Source organism: Diachasmimorpha longicaudata, chromosome 2, assembly GCF_034640455.1.
Source record: "Diachasmimorpha longicaudata isolate KC_UGA_2023 chromosome 2, iyDiaLong2, whole genome shotgun sequence".
Taxonomy (NCBI): Eukaryota; Metazoa; Arthropoda; class Insecta; order Hymenoptera; family Braconidae; genus Diachasmimorpha; species Diachasmimorpha longicaudata.
This window is the reverse complement of record NC_087226.1, coordinates 12,188,643-12,216,168: the sequence shown is the minus strand read 5'-3', so window position 1 is coordinate 12,216,168 and position 27,526 is coordinate 12,188,643. Positions and strand designations below refer to the sequence as shown.

The following is a 27,526-nucleotide window of genomic DNA, read 5'->3' as shown; positions in this document are numbered from 1 at the left end:
AAAAAACTATGAAAAAGAAACCACTAATGGTTTATTCCAATACTCTGTACAGTAATGTTTATGTTTTTCTCCATCTATTTCATGTGGAAAAATTAAGCATAGCCCTTTGGCGTATTTAATAGAAAGACCGGTTGCACCAAGCCCTGTTAGCCGAATAAATCTACCGAGAAAATTCACGTCCGGAGTAAATTTATTCAACGGTTTGACAATAGCAGAATTACCCAGTGATTTCATTTTCAGCTATTCGTCAATACCTGCTATATCTATCATCATTAGTTATATTTTTAGCAAATATTGAGTCTACGTGTGGCGTGCCATTATATCGACTCTTTCCCATTTCGTGTAAAATACCTTCCATGAACTTTCGATCAAAACTGATCAACATAATATTTTTATTTATTCCAATACTTGACCGAGTATTTTGACAACTGGACTTGGTGCAGCAAGGCCTATATATAATAAATTATGTACTAGTATGACATTTTTTTTGTAATGAATAAACAAAATATTGATAAAGAAAAAAGTTAAACTTTCATTATTTGCCAGTTATTTAATTTTGCAGATAATTTTAACTGAAAAAGGTAAAAAAAATGAGTTCACAACGATGCACTGATGAAGAATTCCTACTGTACAAGATCATCTAATGACTTCAAACTTGCTCATATAAATAAGAAAGAAAAAAAAAGAAAAAAAAGGTCGCGGTGCATTCTTATAACTAATATTATTTTCCTTCAATAAATTATGTGTCATAGTCTTCATCAATGTTGGCAGTGTGACCAAAGTTTGATGTTGGTTGAGTGATCGTTACAGCATTCACGTTATTTTGATTCAATTCTGTGTAGAAATTAGGCTGTCCAGGTTGGAACGATGATGGTATTGATATATGAAAGTTTGGAATACGTGTCGATGATTGGTCTGCAGCCTCCACGAATTTTAATTTTTCTACGTTGTGACTCACTGGTTCTATGCAGTCTTTGTTATTGTTGACTTGGTTTAGGTGAGGCTTTCTACTTGTATCTTTTAGAATCCTAAAACAGAGAATGAACAGCTAAACAGAACGGAATTGAAAGAAAAAATATTCCACTCATTTTCCATAAATAGCGGAGTAATAAATAATAGACTGCAATCGATCCTTGCAGAGTGAAAGGGCTAAAGAGGTATAAATGTGGGGGTAATAATTTACTGATTATAACAGCCCTATTAGGCTTTTGAATAATTACCTAGCATCAGGTTGTGGACGAGGAAGGATGACAGTCCCAATTACTGGATTAATTCCTATAGGCGCTGGGGTGAGAGGAGGCGTGGGTACTTCATCATCGACCCCAGACACATCTGGCAAACATTTCACTAGGTCCTTCAGAAAGTCAAATCGGCTCTCAGACAGGATACACTGCTTCCTGAACCAAAATCACAAAATCGACTCAAGAATTAAAAAAAAAATTATTCTTAACAAGATATATGATGACACTCGTCCTTCAGTTGCTTTCTGCTGACATGATTTCATAATGAGTAGGAATCAATTCGGGATCAATTCAGGATTTATCTAATAAGACATGAATTTACTCACATGTGGGATGGACTGAGTGTTTTTGCATTTTTAGCATTCGTTATCTGCATAGTTTTGGTCAGCAATGAGTGGACAAACAGCTCTAATGTCCGAGGTGCATTATCAAGCAGTTAAGGAGTCATATTAAATTAATTGCTTAAAATTATTACGATATAAAATCCAACAATAGTCTACACGAAGATACGATGACGATTCTTGCTCATATCTACCCAAATCAAAAAAGAGCTCTCGATTTGGCTGTCTTCACAGTAGTCAACACCAATCAGAAGGAAAGAAACGCTAGTATTTATCCAGCCCAGTACTTTTCTTGACACATGGGCTGAACAATTATTTATCTAGAAATACACAAATGACAACTAGGATATTTCAATGAATATCGTTCTGAACGGCATTACATTTGAATAGCCAAAAGGATATAGATTATGATCGGTACGGCTTGGGCTACTTTTCCCACTTCCTCGTCTGTCTGCATAATTTTCTTGATGCGTCCCTAGAATAAAACAAAAGTGAGGTTAAGTATAAATGTTTTGAAGTTTCAAACATCTGGAGGTTCTTACACCCAATTGTACATAAAAATAATCGTATCCATTGTATTATAAGATATTTTTCACGATTTTTACGAGTGTCGAAAGCATTCAACTGTGATTGAAAGATGATAATTAATCAATTTTAAATGGATTATAAACTCACCGCTGGAAATCGCGCATTATATTTTTTCTTCTTGCTGGGCATCCTGATGATTCTAACTATTTACAGAAGAATTATTCCGAAATGAATGGCAAGAAATATTCGCAATTTATTTATTTATGTGCATTTGTCGATATTCGCATGCTCCGGGCAACTTTTGGGAGAGAAACGCAGGGGCTATGAACGCTACTGAGCCGACACATCAAAGCTTCAATGTAGTTATGCTGTCTCTTTGTTGCACTTGCGTACATGCATATTGACAGGCTGGACCTGAGAAAAAGTAGTACTTTAGCATGCCGAACGCGTAGTGCGAGGTCATGTTACGTCATATGAGAAACAAGAAAATTGAGGTGTATTTGGTGCGATATAATGATTTCTAAAATGATTGGCTCTCTATCATTACATAAAGGTGAATCAACTCCTGATGATCAACCAGTGGTCCTCAAAATTGAGCATCCACAACTAGAGGTCAAAATAATTATTTCTAAGGCTGGAAGAAGGGTCAGAATAGGTATAAATAGGGGCTAGAAAGGATCACCGGAGTCGATATGGGAGCCATATGAGGTTAGGCCAGTAGAGCGAGCAGGAGGGACGAGGGTCATGTAACCAAACGAGTCAGATTACGGACAGGGTCAAGTTACTGACGGTAATTCCTAAACCTCAACCTGATAATCTGTCTACAGTCGAAATGTTGAGATATTCATGTAGAACCAACACTCCCCATTCCCTCAAATCCTCGTAATTAGACATTAACACTATTTTTATTGTCACTCGTAAATTAATGTTGATAAATGGAAAGGATAAATTTATTTGTTTAATTTCATGAAAAGGAAACCTTTTCGACGGTAGGTAGGTTTCGGCTAAAAACATTAAGATCCTAAATTATAAGTTAGACATTGTAACCTTCTGAAAAGGTGCAGTTTTGAAATGGCAGAATGAAATAAGTTTATTTTGATTTATTCTGTAGTCATTGTTCTTATTCATACAATAGAATTATAAATTCGATTACAATACGTTCTTCAGTGAATCAGAAAAAAACATTTGATCACTAATGAGAGAATCTCTCAAGGCATAAAATCGTAATTGGTAACGTCGTCGAATTGTTGATTCTGCTGATTCGTTGGTGCCATTGGCCGAGTTCCCATCTGCCCTCGTGGACTCACCATCTGCTGTGCCATCCCGAGGACTTGTTGTCTATACTGCTGTGGTGGTTGCTATAAATAATAATAAACAAAATTATTATCAGATATAGCCTTATCATCCAATATGCAATGGTCTCTGAATTCCAATTATTCCCATAATTCTAGAATAATAATAAATTCTCACTTGTTGTAATAGATTTCGCAATCCAAGATTATTCGTTATAGGTCGCATCATCCTCTGGGTATTGGCTTGTTGTCCAATAATTCCAGAATTAGCACTCAATGCCTTCTGCGCCTGCTGGATCTGTCAACATCAACGATAAATAAATTATGCTTAAGTTCTATTGTCGCAGGTTCTCCAATAAATGATTAGCCTACCTCCATTTGTAGTTTGTACTGCATTTCCTGTTGCTGCGCGGCCTCCAAATTTTGTTGGGTCTGAAAAATCGGAGAATACTCGTATTTAGAAATGAATCTGAAAGGGAATGTTGATTAATATTTCACTCATGCAAACATACATCGAGCTGCGTCTGGTAGTGAGCTTCTTGCTGCTGTGCAGCTTCAAGTGTCTGCCTTAATTGATGAATCTTCATGAGATTCTGCTGTCTAGCCATATCCATGTCATCGAAATTGGCCCGCTGCTGGACCATCATCCCCTGAACTCCACCACTCGCCTGCTGTTGCATTCCTCCCGGTTGTATATGGATTATCTGATTTTGAGGGGTTGAGTTAGCCAGTCCCTGCTGGGGATTGTTAGCGGGTACAACGTTCTGCGTTAATTGTCCACCGCCCATGGCTATTGTATTAGTCTGCGACATTAGAATACCTCCTTGAGATATCGGCGACGTTCCAGGAAGTGTGCCAGGTACGTTGTTACCTGGTGGCCCAGCGCCTCCCTGTGAATATATCTACTTTTCTCGTGGATTTCACAATATCTACCCTTTGCATGCTTATTTACCATCTCATCCTTTTTATTGCGTTGAATTATGGATAAAATGGTAAATGAAAAAAATATACTACTACACAGAAAAAAAATAATAAATAATATAAATTTTATAACGGATGTGATAACATATCCATGTTTTTGTGATAATATCGATTTAATATAATTCAATTTGGTTTAAGTCAACTGTTTGTTATGGAAAGCACGAAATAATGAATGAAAGTACTAAGAGACCCACCTGATTCTGCCTCAAAAGAGCTTGATTATTCTTCTGCTGCTGAATGACTTTCCGGAGGCGCTCGACGAAGCCAGGTTGATCATTCGGAATGAATCCCAAATAAGCCCGCTTCTCCGCGGTGTACAGCAAGATGAGAACCTTGATATCACAATTGGGTAGACTTGGGGACGATGGGAAGTGTACACATCCGGCAAACCCAGCGCTCATAACCTTTGTCAATGAGTCCAGGGCCTCGCAGGGAGTTGGATGGAACAGAACAGACTTTGAGTTCTTCAGGTAAGCTCCGCCAATGTTTCCAATTAACAATTTCGGCACGAGTTGGAGGAGAACTTTTGGAGGCCAGGAGTCAGCCTTCAACTCTGGCTCTCCATCCTTCGTATTTGCAGACACATGACAAGGAACCTGTGATATGCATTGTTTAATTAGTTTTCAATGGAAATTCGAAATCTCCACTGCAAAAAACGCAACAAACCTGTCTAGTCTGCTTCTGAGGATCAGAAGGATTTCTAGCCTTCTCCGACCACTCCAGAATGCCATGCCAAATAGTGGGTCTCTCTCTCCCAGGTGGTACCTGCTGAATTCCCCCCACATTCTGGCCCTGATGACTCATCTGCTGAGCAGGGGAAACTGTTGGTGGAAGATTGCCAGCTACACTCTGCTGTCCCTGGCTGGAAATAGTCTGACTCATCACACTGGAGGACACTGCCTGATTCTGTCTGGGTGGAGGTTGATTCATCGTTTGCATTCCTGGATTTTGCTCCTGTCCCTGTCCCCCGGCCATCGCTTGTTGATGGCCCTGCGAGCCTTGCGGTGCTGTCTGCTGGGCTTGACCCTGTGCCTGCCCCTGCCCCTGAGATGGATTTCCCCCGGCTATGGGTGATTGATTAGCTTGGTTGGTCCCCTGTCCCTGCTGATTGCTCATAACAGCACCATTGGCATCCATCCTCTGGTTGAATTGAATATTGAGACCGAGGGAGGTTGGTGGCTGGGTCAGCTGTGCAATGAGGGCACTTCCCTGATTGTTATTTTGAACAGCGCCTCCACCTGGTGGGATAAATTGACCTTTCCACCTGGGCTGGGCAGCTCGTGCTGCGTGGTAATTGGGAGGTCCAGCCAGTTGTGGGTTAAACACAGGACGTCCTGTATTTATTTGTCCAATCGGAGGTGCCACTGCCTGGTGGGGATTGAGGGTTGTTGGAGCTTGACTCCTGAACGATGGATTCAAAGGTGCCTGGGGTTGAGTTGTTTGGGACAGGGTCTGACCTGGTTGATTCGTGTTAGGGCTATCGTGACTCTGTAGTGGACTCAAGGGGATCTGGGCAGCGCTGGCACCTGTCTGGTGGACAGGCCCACCAATGGGGGGACTCACTGGACGTTCTTTCAGGTTATAATTCCGAAGAAGCACGAGGTGGCGTGGATCTTTCGCGTAGTTCTTCGTCTGAGAGGTCTGGAGGTCACCTCCAGCCTTTTCGAAGAGCTTGAAGAGAGCTGGGATCTTGCGTGGGGATAGGATCGAGAGAATGATGTCACGCTCTTGGAACACTGCAGCTAAATTCTCAACTGTGTGACCCGCGAATTTGTGGGACTCTTGGACAACGGTTTGGTAAGGGGGAGAGTTGCAGACGAGGATGCAGTGTTTTTGGGAATTTGTATTGGGTTCACGTTTTATCTGAAGATCATCGAAGCAGAGGAGGGCGGTCGCCAGGCCCTCCCCGATGTTTGCGTGGGACTCACCCTTGCCACCGACCATCTCTAGGCGTTCTAGGGATGAGAGGAGCTTGTGGGGGTTAGAAAAGGGGCCACGGGTAGTTGTTGTGGGCGATGGGAGACAGTCCGCTGCGTGGTAAACCACTATTCCGTAAAGGGTCGTACTATTCTCCGAAACATACTCCCGATCCTCGATAGTCCCCTGACTGAAGTACTCCACCGTTGGAATCAAGTAATTGGTTTTCAGGTCATTTAAATAAGCTCCATTAATGGCTGTTCCCTCGATCACGAAGATCACGTCGACCTGGGGGCCGTGTTCGCTCGGCACAGGCACCATAGTTATCACCAAACAAATATCAACAAACACTTGTCACGATTTCACCATTCGTAACCCTCATGAACATGTCAACTTCACTGTTCACAATTTATCCAGATGCCCTGCATCATTCAGAACATCTTGACGATCTTGACCCACAACTCATATTCAACCTTCACTTTTATTGCAAATGAAATGGCCCATTAAACAGTCCGCAATACCTCAAAATGCCGTTCGGAATGCTGACACCAGCTGACACAACGAACAACTCCAAGAAAATGCTCAAGGAGTGGGGTGAATGGCTTCCGTGCAGTCGTTGAAAAGGCGGCTTTGCTTTTCACAAAATTCACCACGATCCTATCAACGAAGGCCTTTTGTCTTGACAGAGATATTCAATCAATTGCAAAAATAACTCCATTAAAAATCCCGAACATCCTAATGTTATGATTCGCAAGTCTTCTACAACCAAAACAGGTTTGTGCTGCGGATGGGCAGTGGAGGGATTTGGAAATCACGTGGAAGCGATGCGCATGACATTGCGCTGGAGGAAAATGAAACAGATTCTCCAGAAGTTGTTGTAACCCGATCTGTCACTGACAATGAAAAAATGTTCTTGAGGCAAATGTGAAAGTATTGAGGTTCTGGTTGACATAATTTCATGATACATTCCATTGTTTATTCGTCATGGCACCAGTCGCGTATTTAACTCGGCGGGAAACTATTTCCGCGAGTCACAGACTCCACAGGTGAGTTATTCAAATAATTAGTGGACCAAATATGTTTACTTCAATTACTGTTATCTAAAAAGTATTGTACTGAAATATTTCTTCCAGAAGCAAACAAATTCTGTGAATAAAGAGACAATTATTCCCTAACATATAAAACAGTTACGATTAAAGTAAAAAAAACATTTACTCTTAAAAACTGTTCATTTGGACAAAAATAATGATAATTTTTTACAGCCCTCATCTGACGGATGAAGACAACAAGAAAATCTACGGAAAGTGCAATAATTATTGGGGACATGGGCACAATTATACTGGTATATATATTCCATTTTAAAAAATGTAAATGTTAGTTTAAGCTTAGTGAGTATTTGTTTTTAATTCTCCAGTTGAGGTGACAGTTAGAGGCCCAGTGGACTCGAAAACCGGAATGGTCATGAACATTGCTGACCTCAAGGTCTATATACAGAAGGTTTTGATGGACCAGTTGGACCACAAAAACCTCGATAGAGATGTTCCGTATTTCGCAAACGTAATTTCAACAACCGAAAATGTTGCTGTTTACGTCTTCGACCAGTTAAGGACGATTATGCCAAATCCTTCGTTGCTTTACGAAGTTAAAATTTATGAAACTGATAAGAACATTATTGTTTACCGGGGCGAAAAATAATTTACCCAGTTCAGTAAAATTATCAGTTTCTACTGTAATTAGTTAATTACACTGATTTAACTATCTTCTCAATTTTGTTATGCAAATCAGATTATTATTGAGTGTCCAGCTTTGGCCGGTTTGCAAGTAATAAATTCGTCTGTTCTGTCCAACATAATTTCTTTATTATCTTTTGGAATTCTTTTTTCTCCCATCCTTGGATCCTCCAAACAGATTTTCGAATAAAAGCTTTATTCTAGAGTCAAAATTATTATTACCACCCTAAATGAGGGCGAGGGTGAGCATAAAGTGGGGGACAATCCGGGTTCAAACATTCAAGGTTCGACGAAAAAGGCGCCAAATCGTAGTGGTGCTTGATTACCGGTGTGTCATCAAAGCTCATTCTTTACTTGTGATGATAGGATAGTGAAATGGAGTCAGTGGATGTGTTCTTGGATCATCTCCAGAAGGATCAACAACGTCGGCAAAATGAGCTTATGCAGAAAGAAAAACTAAGGAAGGAGGAGTTAGAGAAACTTACACAGACTTTGAGTCAGCTAAAAGGTTATGTTTTTACGTTAAAATATTGGATGGAATATTACAGTTTGTCTCAAATTTAAACCCATTTTGATGGGTAAAAATAAACCAATTTTGCAAAAGCGCAATACCAAATGTTCTACGTACGATCCAATAAACTTTTACAGTGGAGGAAAAAACTAAAAACAAATTTTCTCAAACTCCCTTTCATGTTTCTATCCGAATAAAATCCTTGCCATGGATTGAGTTTTCAAGTTTCAAATTTTGTTATCAAATTGTCTAGCCTGTTACGCAACATGAAAAAATGATGATTTTGAATACATAAATATTTCCGTGTGCAGAAGAGAAACAACAGTGTGTATTGGCAATCGATAAAAACCTGAGTTCCATAACTTCCTCAAGGCACAGCATTCACAAGAGCGTGCAGGAGACCAAGGGAGATGCTGAACTACCAATTTCCAACATCTCTCGAACGTGGGTCCACTAAAAAAATCTTACGATTCTTTTAAAATAAAATTTTGACAAATTCTCTCATTTTTCAGACAAGCCCTGAATTTTTTCAATGACACCATGACATTCATCAACTTTCAGAGTGAGAAATCGGAAACGATTGGGGCGGAAGAGATCGTGGATACTGAGAAAATATCAACTGCAGTAGTAAGTCACTCACAGAATCCCAAAGATTTAACTTGAATTAAATATCATTTTTTATCTCCAACTCACAGCAAAACTCGAATGAAAACTCCAAAAAAGATGTTGTAAAGGTAAATAGCAAAGTGACTGCGGTACAGACTGTGATAGACAGCATTCCAGTATTTTCTGAGTACATCACTTCAATAAATGATGAAGGTAAATAACGGAATTCATATAATTTCCAGTAAAGCGAGAAAAGATTTGTCAAAAGGGAACTAGATTAGGTAATTTACACAAATGTGTTTGTTTCAGAGGAGGAATCACAGTTCAATTTATCTCTTACGTTAATCTAGACTGATATTTTTATTCAATAAATTAATTTTTTTAGAAATTTATTTATCTGCCTATCGTCTGTATGTCGCTTCTCATTTATTCGATATGTCTAGTTTATTGCCTAGAGTTCATTTGATAAGTAGAGGTTGAACTCCACGACATCCTATAGCATTGGAAGAATCGCTGGCATTTATTATTTTTAAGAAAATAGTTCAATCTATTCTTTGTAGAAGACTTAATTGAGATACTACCATAGAATATGTCTGTATTCGAGACATGTAATACGATTTTTCAGTAAATTTTTTTTTGTGAAATCATTAAGAGTTATCCTAATTCCCTATTTACCCACTCTTAGACCATCTCTAATATTATAATGAGAGATCACATGGTGTGGGACGCTATATAAACTCATAAAGCGTTCATATATATTTAAGCAATTTAACTCTTACCTTAATTTAAGCTAATATGCGTATTGAAAAAATTAATATTTCTTCAAAATCATTACTTTTATTATTACTACTAGTCTACTGTTTGCATATCACTTATCAATTCATTCGATGTGTTTAGTTTATTGTCTAGATTCAATTTTAGAAGTAGCAGTTGGGGATCCACGACGTCCTAGAGCATTGAAAAAATAGTATTCATTGTTTATACGTAAATTTTTCAATTCATTTTATCAAATGGAGTGAATTATGGTCTTTACCCGGAAATGTGTCGGCATTTGAGGCAAGAAATACGGTTGATGCAACTGACTGTGGAATGAGTTATTGCTCACGTCTTTTTCAGGCTTCTCTCGTTGGATTTTCACTGCTAATCTGTCCCTTTAGACGATAAAGTGTTTTTTAATGAAGGAATTGGCTATCTAAATTATTAAAAATCTTTTCACACTGTTTTTACCTCGCTAAGGAAAGTTTTTCAGTCGCTATTTTATTTTCTCGTTGTGCCACTAGCTCCAGTTGCATCTCTAATTGACTCATTCGATCTTTATGCTGTTTTTCGAGCCTTTGGGCTTCTTTCAAGGCTCTCATCCCCTCTTCACGTTTCGATATCGCTGACTACACGAAAGACAAATTGAAAATAACAGTCATGGAATTTTCCTGTTAAGATTTAAGGTTTAGAAGAAATTTACCTCAGTAAGATCTTCCAACTCTTTAGCTCGTTTTGTTAGATGTTTTTCTTTAGCTAGAATTCTCTCCTGATCAGTTTCATACGCTTTGATTCGCTCTTGCCATTTCCTTCTCTCGAGATTTGCTGAATGAGCTGCATCGTGGGCTGCTTTAATAGCTGCCTCCAGCTAAATCCGAAACAACGGAAAAAATTTAATAAGTTTGAAGAAGAAAAAGCGATGACAGCGAGAAAAAACTACCTCTCCTTTCGTAACATCCTCAGAGCTAGTTTTCAAATAATTCAAAACTTCGAGTTTGGCTTTTTCTGCAGCTGCGGCTTCTCTCTCAACTGCCAATTGTTGCATTTGTCTTTTTTGTTCTGTCATCCATGCTTCTTTCAAATACTACAAAAGGAAATCTCGAGGATAAAGTTGAGTTTATTAATTAGTTTAGGATAATTTAATGTTAATTAAATTTCACCTGCAGATGATCACGTTCCCATTTACTCTGCTCTTGAAACAACTCCCTCTCCTTAATGAGAGCCTGCTCCCTAATCTTCAGTCTCGTCTCAGTTTCGTTGTACAGTTCAGTATTCCTCTGGAACTGAAGTGACAATTGATATATTTCAGACTTTAAATCACGAGCTGCAACTACTAATTCCTTTCGTTCAGTTTCCAATAATTCTTGCTGGGAGTTCAACTGTTCTCTAAGCCCTGTAATGAAAGTTCAAATAGAGTCAGGAATCTAGTTCGATGATGAAGTAGTTACCTTGTAATTGTTCCTCTTGTTTCATTAAATCCTTCTCTTTTTTAGTAATTAGTTCGGCCTCTTTAGATTTGAATTGATCCGAGATATTTTGAAAATTATCGGAAATTTCCTTCGAATTATTTAATATTAAGTCTAGGCTAGCTTTGTTTGACTCCATAAAGTCGACAGCTTTTCTCTCCAATTGTTTGGCACGTGCTATGTTCTCGATTGTCTCCGAGTGCTCCGTTTGGAGCAGTGTGATTTGATCTCTATGTCTTGCATGCATTTCACTCACTAGTTCTTCATGTTCTTGCTAGAAAAAAAATGCTTTTTTTTTTGCTACAAAAACTTGGTCCTTAATTTAATATTCGACCATGTAGTCACCTTAAGATTACGAATGTGTTCCTGGAATAATGCCTGCATTTGGTTCTTCTCATCCTCCAATTTTTCAATTTTCTTCTCATAATCTTTCTCCAATGTTTCAGTATCCTCTCGCAATTTTGTCTCGAGCCTGTCCACTGATGAGCGCATGAAATGCATCTGTGTTCTGCCATCAGAAAAATGATGAACTCAATAAATGATTGAACTAATGATACCCACCATAGATTAATTAATGAATAAAATACTCTTGTGACTCCTCAAGAATCTTAATCTCTCTCTCATGCTTCTCCTTTAAAATATCCACTATGTTCTCTAAGTTCTGCTTTTCTAAGGCCAGTCTATTGATTAAAACCTCAGATTCAATTGGAGTGTTTTCCTTAAACTTATTTTCTTTCTTCAGACCCAATTCTTCGTCTTCTGGGAGCAAAGCTGATTGTGAATCTACTGGTTCCTTTGCAAGTGCCTTAGCATAAAAATTAAATTTGAAAACATGAAATTCAAGTGTTTTTTTTATTGTTTTAATGTGCTCACCTGAATGTAATGATCGATTTTCGCTTGTTGCATTTTTATTTCCATGTCGAGAGTAGACTGTTTTTCCATTTGTTTTCGTACGAGCATATTAAACATCCTCTCCTGTTCGTTCAACTGACCCTTCTGACGATTTATGATACTCTGCAAGTGCTCAGATTGCTGAGACAGAACTGTGGCAGTTCGGAGCTCGTGTTCCTGTTGCTGGAGGGTAATTAGTGCTGCCTGCTGCTCAAACTGCACTTCGGTTAATTGAGAAACCTCAGGATGGGGAAACGCTCTCTTATCAGCTTGAAGTACTAAACTTTGTAGGGGAGTTTCTGCTCCTTGAAGTTTTAGTTCAGGTTTATCAGATCTCTTGGAACCCCCCAACCACTCTGGCAAGTCATCTTGAGAATTAGTAGGCTGAGTTTTTTTCTCCACAGGTTCTAATTTTTTCTGCAAGAAGTATTTCATGTCTGATAAACGGAAAACCGACTCTTGAATTCCCAACAACTATTTTGACCGCTGGATTTATTTTATGTTCAATTTTTTCTTGTGGAAATTCCGCGTATTTTGTTAAACCATCAGAAAACGCTATTGTGGAATTTCTCCGCTGAATTCGCTGAATTTCGAAAAGAAAAAATTCAAATTAAAATAGTCCTAGTATGAGCGACCATTTGTATGACATTTTAAAAGATTTGTTTCGAGTACCTCAAGGATGTCTGGCTCCTGAGAAGTGCTAGAGGATACCAGAAGCCCTAGAGGGTCATCAAGAACCGTGGACTTGCCTCTCCCTCTCCTAGGCTCTCTAGAGCTAGAAGAAGTCAAAGTAAATCCACCTGAACTTGATTTGCCTCCTTGATCCCTTTCCAGGAGATTCGGCATTGATTCAGAGAATTTCTCGGTACTTTCGGTGGTCTTCCTGGAGGGATTCTTAGAGATGTCTTTCAGGGAACTAGCCCGAGACCTTGAGCCAAACAAATCCTCCATCAGGGATGATTTCTTAGCCCTGTCTGATATTTTTACCACTGGAATTTCAGTCTTAGGGGGTTCGAAGGTCTCTAAAGACTTTGGAGGATCGTTCACACTTGAGTGCGGACGTTTCGTTGTGGTTGACTCCGAAAATATTGAAGTGGTGGTTGAGATTCCTTTCGGTTCAGCTGAGTCAAGTTTGAACAGATTTGCGAGTTTGCTCGACTTTGAATCACTCAAGAGGGGTTTCAAATTATTTTCTGAGTCCACTCCTTCGCTGAGATCATTCAATAGCGATTCACTATCGGGATCTGTATAAACAATACCCGGGAATTATCGTGTATAGTAATTTTGAATGAAATTAACAATCGTAGAAGTATATTATACTAAAAAAATGAAAAATACCTTCGAAAGCAACTTTTTTCTGAGTATCTCTCCCTCGACTTTTAATTTCTCCTGCATTTTTATTCCTCATTGAGTCACCAAGTAAACTACTGTCCAGATCGCCAAAATCCTCGACGATTTTCCCCATTTCATCGATATCGATGTCAGACCCCTTTTCAGACAGATCTGTCATTTTCAATTTCCCTTTACAAAAATCCCTGTCGATTAAAACGAACTCCTCATTCAATTCGCTCCAAAAGCACTCGTTTAAAGGTCTCAGAGCCGATGAAATGGTATACGGAAATCAGCTGGTTGGTTTCCCTGGCAACCCCCTCCCCCATTGCTCTGATCATTATATGACGTGGTGAACTCATGTCGGGAGTATTTTAAACATCGAAAAACTCAATAAAAAATGGCTAAGATATCGTTTTCACCCAGAGCCTATTGCAAGATCATCCTTCATGCAGCGAAATACCCTCATTGTGCTATAAACGGATTACTACTAGCCAAAGAAAAGAAAGGCGAGGGTAAATCTAGTAATCTGCATGTTGAGGATGCAATTCCTCTCTTTCACCAGTGTCTGCACGTTTCACCCATGTCCGAAGTAGCGTTGGGACTGGTGAGTATCGAAAAATATCTCAATTATTCCTACTTATTGTAAATTTGCAAAATAATTCTGGAGTTATTCATTTCAGAGTAGATCCATAACCTCAAAGTGTTTATTAATTGTTTGTGAATAGGTCGATCAGTTCGCCACACAGAATGGAATGGTCATTGCTGGGTATTACTTGGCTAATGAACTTCTGAATGATTTGAGGTAATTTTGCACTGATTATATTTGCAAGTGTCTCGGTACCGAGATGTACCGACAAATAAATTTTATTCACGAATCGTTTCGGCTTTCATTATGTGTGAAACTTTGGGAATTTCAGTACTGACAAACCTGCTCACAGAATAGCTGATAAAATAGCTGATAATTACGGGAATGCAGTGATGGCTGTGGTAAATATTCTTATTCATTTGTAATGATAGAAAACGGCACTCCTGTCTCCATAATCCTAATAATAAACGCTTAATTTGCATTAATGAATAAAAATCTGCGAGGTCATCAATTCATCATTCTTATTTTTTATTCTACAGATAGACAACCGGGAACTCAGCCACAATATGAGTACAAATCCCCTTCGAGTCTCTCAATTCCAGGACGGAAAGTGGAAACTCCATGATAAAGCCGAGTAAATAATAATTTTGATCATTCTATTCAATTAATTTCCTTCGTTTCATCGGTAATTGATGTTCTGCAATTATCAACTGTTGTAGCATTGTTTATGAGGGCGGGGAAGCAGTGCCAACAGCACTGGAATCCCTTCTACGAGAAGCGCGATATCAACAGCTGATAGACTTCGACAATCATCTGGACAATATATCCCTGGACTGGCACAATAGCGAACTCAACAAAATAATTAAAAAAACAATTTCAGTGCAATAATAGATAAATTACTACTACTGACATTCCAAAGGATAACTATATGGTTCATTACTCGAAGTCGATTCAATGGGGGCTTTGCATGATGATTTTTAGTGTTGGATAGACAAGTCGAATGAAAAATAATAGATACGTTTTTTTATTAGAAAAAATAGGAAAAACAGATGTTTCGTCTATCAATTAGAATTTTCCTACTTTTTTTTTCATAATAAAAATATACGTATCGAATATTTTCCACCAAATTTTGATATCTCATCGGTTTTTTCAATGAAAAATGTTATGTAGCACCTCAATTCTATGTATATAAAATTGAAAGCATTTTTAACACAAAAAATCACATGAACAGCATTTTAGCGTTGCAGTATCAATTCTTGAGAATTAATTCGGGATAAGAAGCATTGAAAATCATGGAAAAAGAAAAAAACCCTCTTTTATTCTTTCCACGCATTTATAAGTCCCTTCGTATTTACGCAAATACATGGTTCAGCATGAATACAAACAAAACAATGGAACAATTTCATACAATTTTCATTTTCTTTCTTAGAACATAAGCTTCATTGATAAATACATGGTGGCATGGAAAAATATGACATATTGTTCGTTAACATTTCTCAGTATACACCGAGACATTGAAAAATATTCATCTCTCCCTTCAATACTTGTCAATAAACTCTCGTGACACATTTTATCGTATCCCTCCAACATTTCAGGGAAAAATAAATCGATGGATTTGTTTTTACAAGCGATTTTTCGATGCATGGCATAAAAAACCACGGCATATTCACTATTAATTTATAACAATTGCAATTGTTCCTTTGATGAATAAATAACACTGTTAAAATATTCTCTTGAGTCGTTATTTTCACCTACAAAAGTCAATAATTCTGTTCATTATTTGTTTCTTACTCCTGATGAACATTTAACTGCTTTAAGAAAACATACAACAGTGTCATCATCAATCTTAACCACTTTCGTAATCGTTCATTTCATAAGTATTGACTCACCATCAACAACAGCTAGATATCAATTCTCTTATGTTTCCGAATATCTAAATCGCGATATCTGATATGTAATGGAATTCTTCTGTACTGATATACGTGAAAATATCTAGTGAATGATTTGACCTGATCACTGCACATCGCAGGACATTTCAGATGTATCAAAAATACCAATCACATCTGGCCGGCTGACCATAAATTAACATCGCGCTTTTTAAATTTATTTATCTCGGAACAGGTAATCCAATTGAACTGGAATTACCGCCACTCGAGGATTTAACATTACACAGCCTTTATGATATTGCACAGTGGTTGTATGGCAATGGATGAACCCAATATCATTGAACACTTTTTAATCCCACGAATAATATTAATTTCAATGGAAATAATTGATTTTTAAGGGCGAATGAGACTCTAGATGGCCAAAATAAATTATGAACAATGTTGGATGATAGTGGGACAGGATCTTTGGGTGCAAATGGATGTACATCATCGATAATTTAATGGTATTTTCATGGGCACCTAAATCGCGTCTCATTAATGCCGATGATATGCCCTGTTGCATTGCCATCATCATGTTTTTCCAATTATTCAATAACTCCTAATCCCTAATCGGGTCAATTAACGAATTACTCCTTAACAATCCGTCCCTCCACTCCCTTTTCCAGGAATTAAAAAAAACCATTAATATCTTCACATCCCAGTAAATTAATCAAATACTACGTCTAAGCTCAACAATTTTCCTAATGTCATGACGTGGGAAACAACCACCGCCTGCACATCAAATGTGACTCAAATATGTTAATAACATTATAATAATTAATACGTTTTGTTTCGAGGCGAAGGAACTATTCGCCAAGCTTGACACGACTTACTATCGATTTATGCATCTATATAAATAGGATATCTATGCAGTAACCCCTCGAAGAGGGGCCGCAAACAGTCATACTAAAATAATTGAAATGATAAATGATGGTAATTAAGGGTGCTTGAGATTATAATCGTGTCGTACATACACAATTTTCTTCCATTTCGATTAATTTTTCCGGAAAAATAATTTATTTGAATGAAGCCACTTTATCCGGAGGGAATGAATTATTATTTTCGCGCAATCAATAATTGTTCGTCCGATTTCCGCTGAGTAAAGTACGAGTTTGTAGATTTCCACTAGAAATTTTGTTGAAGTAAATTCAAAATACTTGGAGTAATTATTTTCAATTCATTCAAATTCATTATTTCTCCCCATAAATGTTCATCCTTATTGGCAATAACCATCGATTACTTGGCGATTTGTTTAATGCTTTGTGCAGTACTATAGCGCAATAATAGTCCAATGGGAAACTTAGTCATTAGCCGTATGTACAATTTCTTCTTCGTCAACAGTTATAAAATTTCTACAAACCCCCTTTATGTTTAGTTCATCTAGTAATCGGGCATAACAACTTGGCGGTAGTGCTTCTAATGCTCTCATTCAATAAACCAACAATCATTTGGACGGTCGTATATTGAAAAGCAAACTTTTTGTTTTTTTTTAACAAATTAGTTCGACGATTATTACTCTTATGGTTGTCGTTATACTAGTGGTAATGTTTTTTGCAGCTGTTTTGAACTGTGCGTTCTCTGATAAATGCCGTGCGGGTGGATTTGAGATGGGGGTATCCAAGGGCTTCTTTATAGAATTAATTGCCAAATTTATGGGAACTTACTGTTAATCTTGGATCAAAAATGATTCGATGCCATAAATTCCCGAACGAATTCATAGAACACTCAAGTAAAACTAGCACTCAAAAATGTAAAAATTTCCAAGTCTCCAGTCTGACGTGATTTTTCATCGATTGTCGATAAATTTTTGAGAAATTAAAGCGAACGAACCTGAAGAGAAATCTACGAAAAATAATTTCCGAAGCTGTCATAATGCTATGACATCGAGGAACTGGATTCAGGTTGTGATGGTAATTGGGGTGTCTGTCGGGAGGTGCGTCGTGGCCAGTGCTGGGGCGACGCTGGTGGAGTTGTCCTGGGGGTTGTTGGTGCTGAGCCGGCCATGACCCGCCAGGTACTTCCCATTGCTCCAGATCGTCCTACTGTATTGAGACTCATACTGCTACTGCTACTGCAAGCAACTGCCGCGGATAAATCCACTCTCGACACCGCTCTGGAAACAATAGTGCATTGAATTTTTTTAGTCCATTGTCACGTGTCATTGTTGGCTTCCTCCTTCTGAGGGACATTGTGTTTAGATTTTTCTTTTTGACATGTTTTTTTACTGTGATCTTGGTTGAATGAGGAACTTTTTAAATGAGTTCATCGAAGGATTTCCAGGCGGACGGCAGCTTCAAGTTCCTGCATACGCCTGAATGCGCCCAAAAAATATTGAAAAGAAATTTTTTTTATTGTATTGGCAATGTTTAAGGTGGTTCCGATAAGAAGAAAGAAGAGAAACATAAATGGAATAAATTATTAGTTTCAATTTTGTTTCCGACTGCATAAGAAAAATATTAAAGTATATTGAAAACAAAATTTTCTAATTCAATTAAATTTTTTTCAATTTGAATTGAATTAGAAATTTTGTTTAATTCTGTACCGTGAGGGTGGTGCAGAGCCCGTGTAACTGTTAAATCCAGCAGGTCCACTTCTTGGCCTAATAGCCGAAACAACACTAGATGACCTTGGCATTGCTGGTGAGGGTGGGGCGGACGGTAAAAGACGAGGGGTCTGCGGGGGTGTGCGACCAGAGCCTGAGCTACCCGTACTACTCGTTGATGATTTTCTCCTCAATTGTCTGCGGGGTTAAGAATTTTTTTTTCAACAAATATCGAAAAAAAAAACTCAACAGGAACTGAAAAAAAAGGTAAAAATAAAGGAGGGTAAAAAAATGATGGTCTCAGGGTCCCTTTGCTTTCATCTACAAAAAGCTGGGGGAGTTTCCTCCCACATTGCGATACTTCATCAGTGCTTTTTTCATTACTCTGACATGATCCTTTACCTTTTTGAGGGCTGCCGACACAAACCAGTGGGACACTGTCTTCCCATTGCGCATTTTCCCTCGCAAACCTCGCGCGCAAGTGCCAGGGTCTCGTAATTCCGGAGAGTAGCTCTACAAGCTTCTGCATCGGATGCAGTTAAAGCGAGTGAGGGAAAACGTTCTTTGAGTCTCTTACGTTCCTTAAGAAGAAAAATTTCAAATATGTTTTGTTTTTTTTAATTATGAAATCGTTGTGTTTGAATGAGTCAACATTGAGGGAGACAATGCAGAATTAAAATTCTGAATTATTCATGACAAAGCAATCATCCTCAGGAACAACTACGAGTTTAAAATAAAAATAGTTCTGTTTGTACTTTAAAAATGGCATATTTCATTGAGGCATCCCATTCGTTTATGAGATCTTGATCTCAATGTTTGCTATGTCAGCTCTTTCCCTCCCTCGCCGAAAAGAATAAAAATCATATCTTCGAATGGGGCTGAGAAGAAAAATTGAAAAAATCTAGAGGGTGAGATTCAGCGGTTGACTCATTTGGTATGGAATGTCTCATAAATTTTTCATGTCGATACGGCAATAAAATATCTATTTAGATCCATTTCGTCCCTCTCTCCCCAGTCTATCGCGTTCGCAAGGGGTTTTCAATGGATTTTTTCAGCTCATGCATTGACTGTACTCCCAGAATGAATGATCATTCCTTACAGCAACACTCGGATTCTCCAGATATTTGAATTTTTACCTCCTGCAAACGAGTAGCCTCAAAGTCCTGCAATTGCTGTTGAAATCCGACATTTGGATTAGCAACAGTCCGACCTACTCTAACTACCTTGAGTGCCTCTTTCCACGAGAGATTCGTGATGCTCATGATATAGGCCACCGCAACTGTCACGCTCCTAGACATTCCAGCCAAGCTGTAAAATCGATTTCCAGTTTAAATCTCCTCAATCCGCCCTGTGAATCCCGTAATGAGAGAGAGAGGGTGGAAAAAAACAAACAATCATCAAAATGATTTATGACCGCGATTACCAGTGTATGAGGACGTTTCCACCCCGGAGTCGTGCTGCATGGATAAAGTCATTGCAGAGGGGAAAGTATTGGGTTAAATTCTGATCAGGTGTATCAGCTGCCAGAATGCACAAGTAATGTTTATCCTAAAAATACAAATGTTAATTTATTTGGGGTATTTTTGGGAAGGACTAGCCGATTGGTTTTACTCACGGAATGAAGACGACGGGCTGCATCGTGGATGGCCAATATGTGGGTTATTTCAAACTCCTTCAATTGGGCCTCGTCCTTACTGTCTCGGTAGTTGCCCACGTAGAGGCCTGGCAATACCTTCAAAAATACAATGAAAAAGTTATTCCACATGTGCGAAATAATTTACCACATTATTAGGAAATTTCCCCTGAAATTTTGAAAATTTTTGCTTCTCGATTTTAACGAATGCTTATCCCCCTAAAATTTTTATAAATTTTGTTGTTGAATAATCCGTTGAATCCTGAAATTCCAGAGAATAGAATGAAACAATTATGAAACAATTTTTCATCCAGAAAATTCAGTTCCATTATTTTCGCCGTTTAGCTCCATTCACCACATGTCACGGAAAATCCTCCTCGCAAAGCGAGGATTAGGGAGAGGAGGGACTTTATGCAAGTTGCCTATTTGATCGATAATGACATCACAGGGGACGAGTGACGATATGCAGAGATCGGATGTTAGTGTGGAACGTGGTGGAATGGCGCGGCAACTTCCGGTATGCTCAAACCGGATAAGGGCTGAGCGCATTGAATTATTGACAATAACAACACGTGAGTGGAAGATATGGATACTGCAGAAGTCACGTGATAATCAAATCGCGGAGGGCTGATGGCATTGAAAAAACATACAATACCATCAGCCCTAACAAGTGACATAGTTTTTGTTATCGATCACAGTCATGTCGGATAAATTAAAAATATATTACAATGGTGTCCTCGATGCTGTTGAAGAGATGATCTGGAGAAATAGTGAATTTATTTTTCGATGATCGTGGACTAAGAAAAAAAAATAGTTCTGCCAATCAAATATTCCTCTAACGAGAATTTAATGAGAAATTTTCAAATGGTTTTTTATGGTCCCAAATAAATGTTATTGGAAAAATTAAATTTTTTTCTTTGCATATGGATGAATGGGGATTACTCAATTGAGAGATGATTGTCCAGAGTAAAAATAAACTCTCAAACCTTAATCGATCGGTGGAAAATAAAATGCTAGGGTGGTGAATCCCTTTATAACTCCGATTTGCATATAAATTCATTAGACCGTTTGATCGAATCAATCCGATAGAACAACACCGGGGGAGGATTGAAATTGTCGAGTCGAATGGGGGATTTCCAATCAATCAGGAATTTCTCGATGAGCGGTTGTCGCGTCATTCAAATGATTCGAACTTTTTTTCTTTGGGATTTTACGGAAGGGCGCATTGCAGTGATTTTTCGTGGACATACGAAAGTTTCTCGGTGCGGCTTATGTTATCGCCAATTTTAAAACAATCAAGGAGGGTGAAGAACATATTGACACAGAGTATTATTTAAGATTTTTTTTTGCAATTGTTCAGAATCGGTGGGTTGATCTTTCAATTAAATTCGAGTGAAAAATGAGAGATATCAGTTTGTCGCCGCAAAATGCGCGTGTGAAGGGCGAGACCTGTTCTATCTAGTAAAATAAAATAATTAAATGAAGATATAGTGACTTCCACACCTCCCAGAATTTTAATTAAATAGAAAAAGCGTGTTTGGAGTAAAAATTATATTTTTTTAAATGACGAAATAATTGAGTATATCGGAACTGTTGAAATACTGGACTCCTGGGCCATATTGTTTAAACCGATAAAGTGTTGATTAAATGATAATGTAATGTATGCTGTTATTAATCACGAGTAGTGTCATGAGAGGCGCCATAATGATTGCGATTTTTATTTTATCAGCTGACCATGGTCTATATTTCAAATATTCCTGTCCCAGTTTCAAATCCTCAGTTAATGGTCTTATTTTATTACTGCTCTGACGATAATATCGTGACTCTAACATCCTCACTCAATCCCACCAGTCTTAAATTAGGAAAGCCGCAGACATTTATCTTTATTCGTTGAATCTGTACTTCTGGGGCAGCCAAAAAAGGCTTTTTGTTATTTTAAATCGAAGAATGACACTTGAGAAACTCAAGATTTGACCTGGATTACCAAGTGCAGCAACCCAATTCATTCAACATTTTTTTTCTTCTATCGATACCGGAAATCTGGAACTTTCACGCACGATATTTGCTTTGTAATAACGAGAAAATGACTGACGAAAGTGAGGTAAACTACTGGATTTATTAAAAAACTTTAAAACTCATGAGATTTCTTGCACGGGAATGAGAATAACTGGAAATTCTTCTTGTCGAAGAAAATCCTTTATTTGTTTGTCATCAAAAATTTTCACGAGCAAGAATGGAGGGTGGCTAAGAGCACTTGTAAATTGCTTAGAGGATTTTTCCACGTACCCGAGGAACTGTTACACTCGTTTCTCATGTATTGCTCTCTTTGACCTGATTTTTTAGCACTTTTTCGCCTCGTAAAATCCTCGACGCTCTTTGTGTCATGACGTTCGCGAGAAACACTTGGTCTTGTGCTTGGGAACTGGGAGGGTTGTCCGTAAACAGCAGTTGGTGGTACATCTGCACGCATGAGAAAAAAATTCATAGAAAAACCGTAGTTTACATCATTCCCTGCAGTAAACCGCGGATTATGCACGTGGAAGCAGCGAATAGAAAAGTTCTATCCCTCCCAATCAAATGGATCACGAGAAAAGAGAACTGACATTCACTATACGATATCATAGTTACTAAAAAAATTTATAAGCACATGGTAGTTGGTTCAAATAAAATTTTCTTGACAATACCAAGTGGTTCTGTCAGCGTAACGAACCCACATTGGATTGAAAGGTTTATACCCCTGGGTCTCTACGTCAGAAGCGATTCTTCGAATGAATAATAACCGAGCGCATTCAACTTTATATTTCTCACGATTATTTATTACGTCTTCAATGTTTTTCATTTTTTTCGATCCAAAAACCTCGAAATATTTTGGAAAGATAATTCAAAGACACATTTTTCTAGTGGGGCCACTAGCATTTCCCTGAGCACCGATCGACGTGGTGCCTTATTCTTCCAGGTCGTGTCGATCGATTCTCCGGTGACTGGACTTTGACGTATAGAAAAACACCTGAGTGTTACAACCCCGCTCTCCATATTGATCATCCCCTACTCGAGCATTTCGATAATTGATCAGTGCTCTTACCCCGGGTCTTACGATTCCCACTGGGTATTAAAAATAATTTATCAACTGTGGAATATCGTCACCTCTGGTGTTACGTGGAATTGAAGGCTACGGATTAGGCCACAGAGGTGTCAGTGTCAATTTCAAGGTACATGGATGTTTGATCAGCTCTGGCACCTCTGAGGTCTTACGGCCATGGAACTGTCGTTTCCATTTTCATCAGAATTGTGTCCAGGGGAAATTCTGGTAGACTCGTTGAATTTTCAGTGGACATTTCTAATCATTTTTTCTTGTTACGGAGCTTCCGTCATTAATTTGATTGTGTGAACGACTGTTAGCTCATTTTAATCTATTATTCCGTCCGTTATGACAAGGCCTACATGATTATTTTAATCTCATGAATAATACTGGAATATTATATGATTATTATGCATTATTCCGTATTATAATTTCTACACACATCGCATTTGATGAATAATTTTCGGGCTTAGAACTAGGATTTTTCTGAGAAATTCCTGTCCCACTAATTAACTAACAGTGAGTCCAGAGATCGAGCATCTTGGCTATCATTTTCCATCGTAACTTCAAAATAAATCCAATGAATCGACCGGGACATTTACGATTATCATGAATTATTTCCCCAAAAAAATTTCAAATTTGTAAAATAATGCAGGATTTTCCGGGATTTTTTTTCTTGGTGCAGTACCCTAAACAAATGTTTGTCTAAGACGTATTATCTGTCACTGCAAGAATGTCATACTAAATACCTGAGATATCAGGCCTCTCCCAGTTTTCTTTTTTTCTGGGTATTCACCCTCGACCGTGAACGTTCCCCCAACATTCTCCTAACGACGGCAATCATTAAGCCCGAGAGATTACCATCAATTCCACCATAAAATCGCTATTATGAATAATCAAAATGTTATCTCACCTTGTTCATACCATTCCCCATGGCTCACCCAGGGTTTCACTCCCCGCGCTGTTAAGAATCTCTGGCCGATGTCCACGTGGTGTTCCCGCGATAACAATTAATCAATATCACGCTCAATGAGCCACGCGGTTCATCGGTCTCCTTCATCCTTGCATTAGGTTAGACACTTGTGACTTCACTTTCCAGGCATCACTGAATATTTTCAACTCATTTGTCGTGCACATCGTTTCGATTCGTTGAGGATTGTCTGACGATGTTGCGGTTCAACTCATTACTCGACCCGTTGATCTCTAGCACCTGAAAAAATAAACGAAGGGTATTTTAAGACACCTAGGGAGAATATACGGGGTACTTAAGGTATTACATATTATATGGCATCTGAGTCAACAGCCGATCAACAACAAATGCGGGTAATAAAGAAGAATAAAGAAAGAAAATCGATATTGATTCCTAAGAGGGTAAAGGCAGTTACTGACTGACATGACCTGGAATAGATCATATTGTTTGAAAATAACTGTAATTTTTTGACTGCGCATAACAAAATAAAATAAGTTTAATGACTAATACAACCTTGAAATCAATGTGAAACAAGCCACAGTTAATGCTTTGTCACTCAGTAAACGGTCACGGACAATGACTATAACGATTGATAACAAAAAACTGTTGCCACGTGGCGCTAGAATTTCTAATAGACAAGAATTTCAACTCGCAATAATAAACTAATAAAAAATGGAAGGACTAAAGTGATACGATTTTACATTGAAGCAAACTATTCTTGTGCTTTTCCAATCGATTTAATTCACGCAAATGAAGGAAATTATCGATAATTTTTTTTTCTAATCTCAACCATCTTCTGGATTAAATGGATATTCCGCACGGAATCAAATATTACCCCTTGCTGTCAATCATGTCGACTGGAAGAACAAAATAAAATTGTGTCATCGATCTTCAGAATCGACTGCAAAAATAAAAGGAAAAATTCGCGATATACTTCTGTCACCTGAGTTGTTATGCCCAAACTTTAACTGAGCCCAGAAAATAACTCATTAGAATAAAATGGATCTATATATTTCAATACTCCAAAGCTATTCGTGGAATAATTTGAAAATTTTATATGAATATAAATAAATGCAGATTCGAATGCAGCAAAAGATCAAAAAAAAATCGACACCATATTTTTGTCGAATCAGTTGTTATTTCTGAACTCTAAATACGTGAAGTTTACATGTGTTGTCATACACTCGTGCCCCATTGATTTTCCCGCGGAAAAACAAATGTAAACACCTGCTGTCGTGGGGGTATGAAGCCTAGCGTGCCAAAAAATCTTCAGCCCCAACCCTCTGTCTCATATTTATGGGTTTGGTGAATGGTTTTGTTTGCGGGCCATCGGACACCTGAGTCATTCGATACGAGGGGGGTCACCTGTGCGGTCATATCTGCGGCTATTTGTTCACGGAGGATTATATTTTATTCTCGCGTAATTGAAGCATTGAGGTCACATTGAGTTGATAAACAACAGGGCTATTTCAAGGGAACAATGTTTTTTTTTTTAATTCAGTGAGAAGTAGAAATTATGTCACGATTTTTTTTATCATTTTATCTCCTGGGTACCTCCTCCAGGGATACGCTGGGTCATTCGATGCGAGGAACAATTGCATTACATAGGAGAAATATCACGGATTTTTAAAAACGCAACGTCCAAAATTTTTTCAAAATGCTTCGTAGCTTATTTGCTATTGAACTTATTAGAGGAAATACGTTTTGTCAACTCCCCTAGATAGGGGGACATTTTCGACAAATCATCAGGAGAAGTAAGTTAATTATTTCGTTTCTCCGCTTAACTACAGAATTCTGCTCCAATACTTTGATAAAAATCACGAAATATATAGTGAATGAAATCTTTAATTTGAAGTGACAACTTTCTGGGCAATTTGTCCCTCAATATTTATGTACAGCCGTTCAACTTTCGTTGAAATTATCACCTGATCTACGTAATAAAGTACCATTTTTCATGCTGTTCAACTGCGCCGATTATACCTGTGATTATGCCGCTCATACCGAACGTCGTTACAGAGGGTGTGGCGTAACTTATTTATTTAATGGAGCGCACACCACGTCAATTGTCCCCCTGGGTCACTCACATTCTGATTTACCGTTCAGTCGTGACAATAAATCCTCCCCTTCAATCCTTTTTTTTCGCGAACGGGACATTGAGTAACCTTTCGCTCATTTCTATCGGAACCCCTGATCTTCTTTCAGATATATAAAGTGTCCCATTGAATATGAAATTCAGATTGCCGGAGGGTACACCAACCAAATCCAGCGGATCCTTCAACTTCTTGAGCTCATCAAATAAAACAAACTTTGTTGCTTCGGAATATCCAGGCCTAATTGGATTCCACGCTCTCAAATTTGCATGACAAAGGTGTATGATTGAGTGAATTGTATGTTCAAAGAAATTACACAAATACACTGGTATTATAAGGATTAATATGAGAGTTGTGAAGTTCATCTATTTTTTAATATTCAATAAACTGCTGAATTAAATTGCGTTGCATAAACTATTTACTGTATAAAGTGACCCAGAGAAACGACCAATTGTGTAAAAAACGGTTCATTCATTGAGACAAATAAATAAATTGTTGACTTTCTGAGACGAATATTTAATTGGCAAAATAATCTCTTTCTGTTAAGTGCTCAAATAATTTTTAATATATATTTTATGCCGATTTAAAGGCTTTTAGCACTTGCATTGTCATTCTTGAAATATGAATAGGTTCATTAAATGAACCAACTCACTTTCTGAAAATTTAATCATTCCCTAAACTGTTCTGCATACATATTAAAAATAGAAAATGAACTTGTAAATTTAAAATAATAAAAATTAGTCGTGCGTTGTTTCGCTGGGTAAGATATTGAGAATAAACGTTACCCCAGCCGGAAGGGGAGACAATAAGACATGATTGATGCTTGGATCTGCAGATCCTACCCCAAGAATCCGTTGTTGAGTCACCAGAAGCATCAACTGATCATCTCACCCCGAAAAACGTCGACTTCTCCACCGAAATCCGTCCAGTTATTTTCTCCAGTTACAAATGCACTCAAAGTTAAAAATAATCTTATTGACAAAAATACTTGTATCTGTTTGCTATCGCGTGCGAATGACGATTGTCACGACTGATGCGGGAAATACAGTCCGGCTCGAGACGCGGTGGTGGACTCCTCGTGCCAACTCTTGTCAGTGGCCAGCGGGTGT

General features: G+C 38.2%; 7 protein-coding genes across 11 annotated transcripts; 3 read left to right on the top strand and 4 right to left on the bottom strand.

The window, feature by feature from the left end:
* Positions 1-11: 11 nt before the first annotated feature.
* LOC135172776 (uncharacterized) lies at positions 12-2,507 on the bottom strand. Its single transcript, XM_064139135.1, has 5 exons — positions 2,258-2,507; positions 1,985-2,057; positions 1,568-1,661; positions 1,221-1,397; positions 12-1,028 (listed from the first exon to the last, which is right to left on the bottom strand). Exons 1-5 carry the CDS (start codon positions 2,297-2,299, stop codon positions 740-742), a joined length of 675 nt encoding a protein of 224 aa, XP_063995205.1. The 5' UTR covers positions 2,300-2,507; the 3' UTR covers positions 12-739.
* A 688-nt stretch (positions 2,508-3,195) lies between these two features.
* On the bottom strand, positions 3,196-6,857 carry LOC135172739 (mediator of RNA polymerase II transcription subunit 25). 3 transcript variants are annotated; one of them, XM_064139039.1, is made up of 6 exons: positions 5,050-6,857; positions 4,578-4,979; positions 3,915-4,205; positions 3,775-3,834; positions 3,581-3,700; positions 3,196-3,468 (listed from the first exon to the last, which is right to left on the bottom strand). In XM_064139039.1, exons 1-6 carry the CDS (start codon positions 6,619-6,621, stop codon positions 3,319-3,321), a joined length of 2,595 nt encoding a protein of 864 aa, XP_063995109.1. In that variant the 5' UTR covers positions 6,622-6,857; the 3' UTR covers positions 3,196-3,318. The 3 variants fall into 3 exon arrangements, with proteins under 3 accessions (XP_063995109.1, XP_063995107.1, XP_063995108.1); XM_064139037.1 differs by having other exon boundaries at positions 3,915-4,304; positions 5,050-6,856; XM_064139038.1 differs by having other exon boundaries at positions 3,915-4,292; positions 5,050-6,856.
* Positions 6,858-7,036: 179 nt separating this feature from the next.
* On the top strand, positions 7,037-8,146 carry LOC135172786 (6-pyruvoyl tetrahydrobiopterin synthase). Its single transcript, XM_064139150.1, has 3 exons — positions 7,037-7,346; positions 7,563-7,642; positions 7,715-8,146. Exons 1-3 carry the CDS (start codon positions 7,285-7,287, stop codon positions 7,993-7,995), a joined length of 423 nt encoding a protein of 140 aa, XP_063995220.1. The 5' UTR covers positions 7,037-7,284; the 3' UTR covers positions 7,996-8,146.
* Positions 8,022-13,785, bottom strand: LOC135172738 (fas-binding factor 1 homolog). The gene is made up of 12 exons (XM_064139036.1): positions 13,599-13,785; positions 12,933-13,504; positions 12,243-12,677; positions 11,957-12,174; positions 11,715-11,877; positions 11,352-11,643; positions 11,064-11,296; positions 10,844-10,987; positions 10,607-10,771; positions 10,375-10,532; positions 10,181-10,298; positions 8,022-10,095 (listed from the first exon to the last, which is right to left on the bottom strand). Exons 1-12 carry the CDS (start codon positions 13,768-13,770, stop codon positions 9,997-9,999), a joined length of 2,769 nt encoding a protein of 922 aa, XP_063995106.1. The 5' UTR covers positions 13,771-13,785; the 3' UTR covers positions 8,022-9,996.
* Positions 8,298-9,784, top strand: LOC135172782 (uncharacterized). The gene is made up of 5 exons (XM_064139147.1): positions 8,298-8,538; positions 8,853-8,985; positions 9,054-9,168; positions 9,237-9,360; positions 9,457-9,784. Exons 1-5 carry the CDS (start codon positions 8,406-8,408, stop codon positions 9,495-9,497), a joined length of 546 nt encoding a protein of 181 aa, XP_063995217.1. The 5' UTR covers positions 8,298-8,405; the 3' UTR covers positions 9,498-9,784.
* Positions 13,786-13,989: 204 nt separating the features above from the next.
* LOC135172780 (ER membrane protein complex subunit 8) lies at positions 13,990-15,650 on the top strand. The gene is made up of 5 exons (XM_064139140.1): positions 13,990-14,196; positions 14,318-14,394; positions 14,510-14,579; positions 14,718-14,812; positions 14,898-15,650. Exons 1-5 carry the CDS (start codon positions 13,990-13,992, stop codon positions 15,064-15,066), a joined length of 618 nt encoding a protein of 205 aa, XP_063995210.1. The 3' UTR covers positions 15,067-15,650.
* On the bottom strand, positions 15,474-27,513 carry LOC135172769 (dual specificity protein phosphatase 15-like). 3 transcript variants are annotated; one of them, XM_064139123.1, is made up of 8 exons: positions 27,203-27,513; positions 24,271-24,567; positions 20,261-20,377; positions 20,069-20,193; positions 19,782-19,953; positions 19,048-19,226; positions 18,646-18,843; positions 15,474-18,216 (listed from the first exon to the last, which is right to left on the bottom strand). In XM_064139123.1, exons 2-8 carry the CDS (start codon positions 24,289-24,291, stop codon positions 17,979-17,981), a joined length of 1,050 nt encoding a protein of 349 aa, XP_063995193.1. In that variant the 5' UTR covers positions 24,292-24,567; positions 27,203-27,513; the 3' UTR covers positions 15,474-17,978. The 3 variants fall into 3 exon arrangements, with proteins under 3 accessions (XP_063995193.1, XP_063995194.1, XP_063995195.1); XM_064139124.1 differs by having other exon boundaries at positions 27,260-27,513; XM_064139125.1 differs by lacking the exon at positions 27,203-27,513 and adding an exon at positions 24,635-24,781.
* Positions 27,514-27,526: the final 13 nt, after the last annotated feature.

Excerpts from the sequence above, each read along its gene's own strand:
- LOC135172776 (XM_064139135.1), bottom strand. The coding sequence starts at position 2,299 with ATGCCCAGCAAGAAGAAAAAATATAATGCGCGATTTCCAGCG. Across the intron at positions 1,398-1,567 it reads ACACTCAGTCCATCCCACAT|GAAGCAGTGTATCCTGTCTG; the intron begins GTGAGTAAATTC and ends ATTTTGGTTCAG. Across the intron at positions 1,029-1,220 it reads CGTCCACAACCTGATGCTAG|GATTCTAAAAGATACAAGTA; the intron begins GTAATTATTCAA and ends TCTCTGTTTTAG.
- LOC135172739 (XM_064139037.1), bottom strand. The coding sequence starts at position 6,621 with ATGGTGCCTGTGCCGAGCGAACACGGCCCCCAGGTCGACGTGATCTTC. Across the intron at positions 4,980-5,049 it reads CTCAGAAGCAGACTAGACAG|GTTCCTTGTCATGTGTCTGC; the intron begins GTTTGTTGCGTT and ends TGCATATCACAG. Across the intron at positions 3,835-3,914 it reads ACTACCAGACGCAGCTCGAT|ACCCAACAAAATTTGGAGGC; the intron begins GTATGTTTGCAT and ends CCGATTTTTCAG.
- LOC135172786 (XM_064139150.1), top strand. The coding sequence starts at position 7,285 with ATGGCACCAGTCGCGTATTTAACTCGGCGGGAAACTATTTCCGCGAGT. Across the intron at positions 7,347-7,562 it reads GCGAGTCACAGACTCCACAG|CCCTCATCTGACGGATGAAG; the intron begins GTGAGTTATTCA and ends AATTTTTTACAG. Across the intron at positions 7,643-7,714 it reads ACATGGGCACAATTATACTG|TTGAGGTGACAGTTAGAGGC; the intron begins GTATATATATTC and ends TTAATTCTCCAG.
- LOC135172782 (XM_064139147.1), top strand. The coding sequence starts at position 8,406 with ATGGAGTCAGTGGATGTGTTCTTGGATCATCTCCAGAAGGATCAACAA. Across the intron at positions 8,986-9,053 it reads ATTTCCAACATCTCTCGAAC|ACAAGCCCTGAATTTTTTCA; the intron begins GTGGGTCCACTA and ends CTCATTTTTCAG. Across the intron at positions 9,169-9,236 it reads AGAAAATATCAACTGCAGTA|CAAAACTCGAATGAAAACTC; the intron begins GTAAGTCACTCA and ends TCCAACTCACAG.
- LOC135172738 (XM_064139036.1), bottom strand. The coding sequence starts at position 13,770 with ATGACAGATCTGTCTGAAAAGGGGTCTGACATCGATATCGATGAAATG. Across the intron at positions 11,297-11,351 it reads ACAAGAGGAACAATTACAAG|GGCTTAGAGAACAGTTGAAC; the intron begins GTAACTACTTCA and ends CTTTCATTACAG. Across the intron at positions 10,772-10,843 it reads AGGATGTTACGAAAGGAGAG|CTGGAGGCAGCTATTAAAGC; the intron begins GTAGTTTTTTCT and ends TTTCGGATTTAG.
- LOC135172780 (XM_064139140.1), top strand. The coding sequence starts at position 13,990 with ATGGCTAAGATATCGTTTTCACCCAGAGCCTATTGCAAGATCATCCTT. Across the intron at positions 14,197-14,317 it reads CCGAAGTAGCGTTGGGACTG|GTCGATCAGTTCGCCACACA; the intron begins GTGAGTATCGAA and ends GTTTGTGAATAG. Across the intron at positions 14,580-14,717 it reads GGAATGCAGTGATGGCTGTG|ATAGACAACCGGGAACTCAG; the intron begins GTAAATATTCTT and ends TTTATTCTACAG.
- LOC135172769 (XM_064139123.1), bottom strand. The coding sequence starts at position 24,291 with ATGGGGAATGGTATGAACAAG. Across the intron at positions 20,378-24,270 it reads TGGGGAATGGTATGAACAAG|GTATTGCCAGGCCTCTACGT; the intron begins GTGAGATAACAT and ends GTATTTTTGAAG. Across the intron at positions 18,217-18,645 it reads GGCTCTGCACCACCCTCACG|AGCGGTGTCGAGAGTGGATT; the intron begins GTACAGAATTAA and ends TATTGTTTCCAG.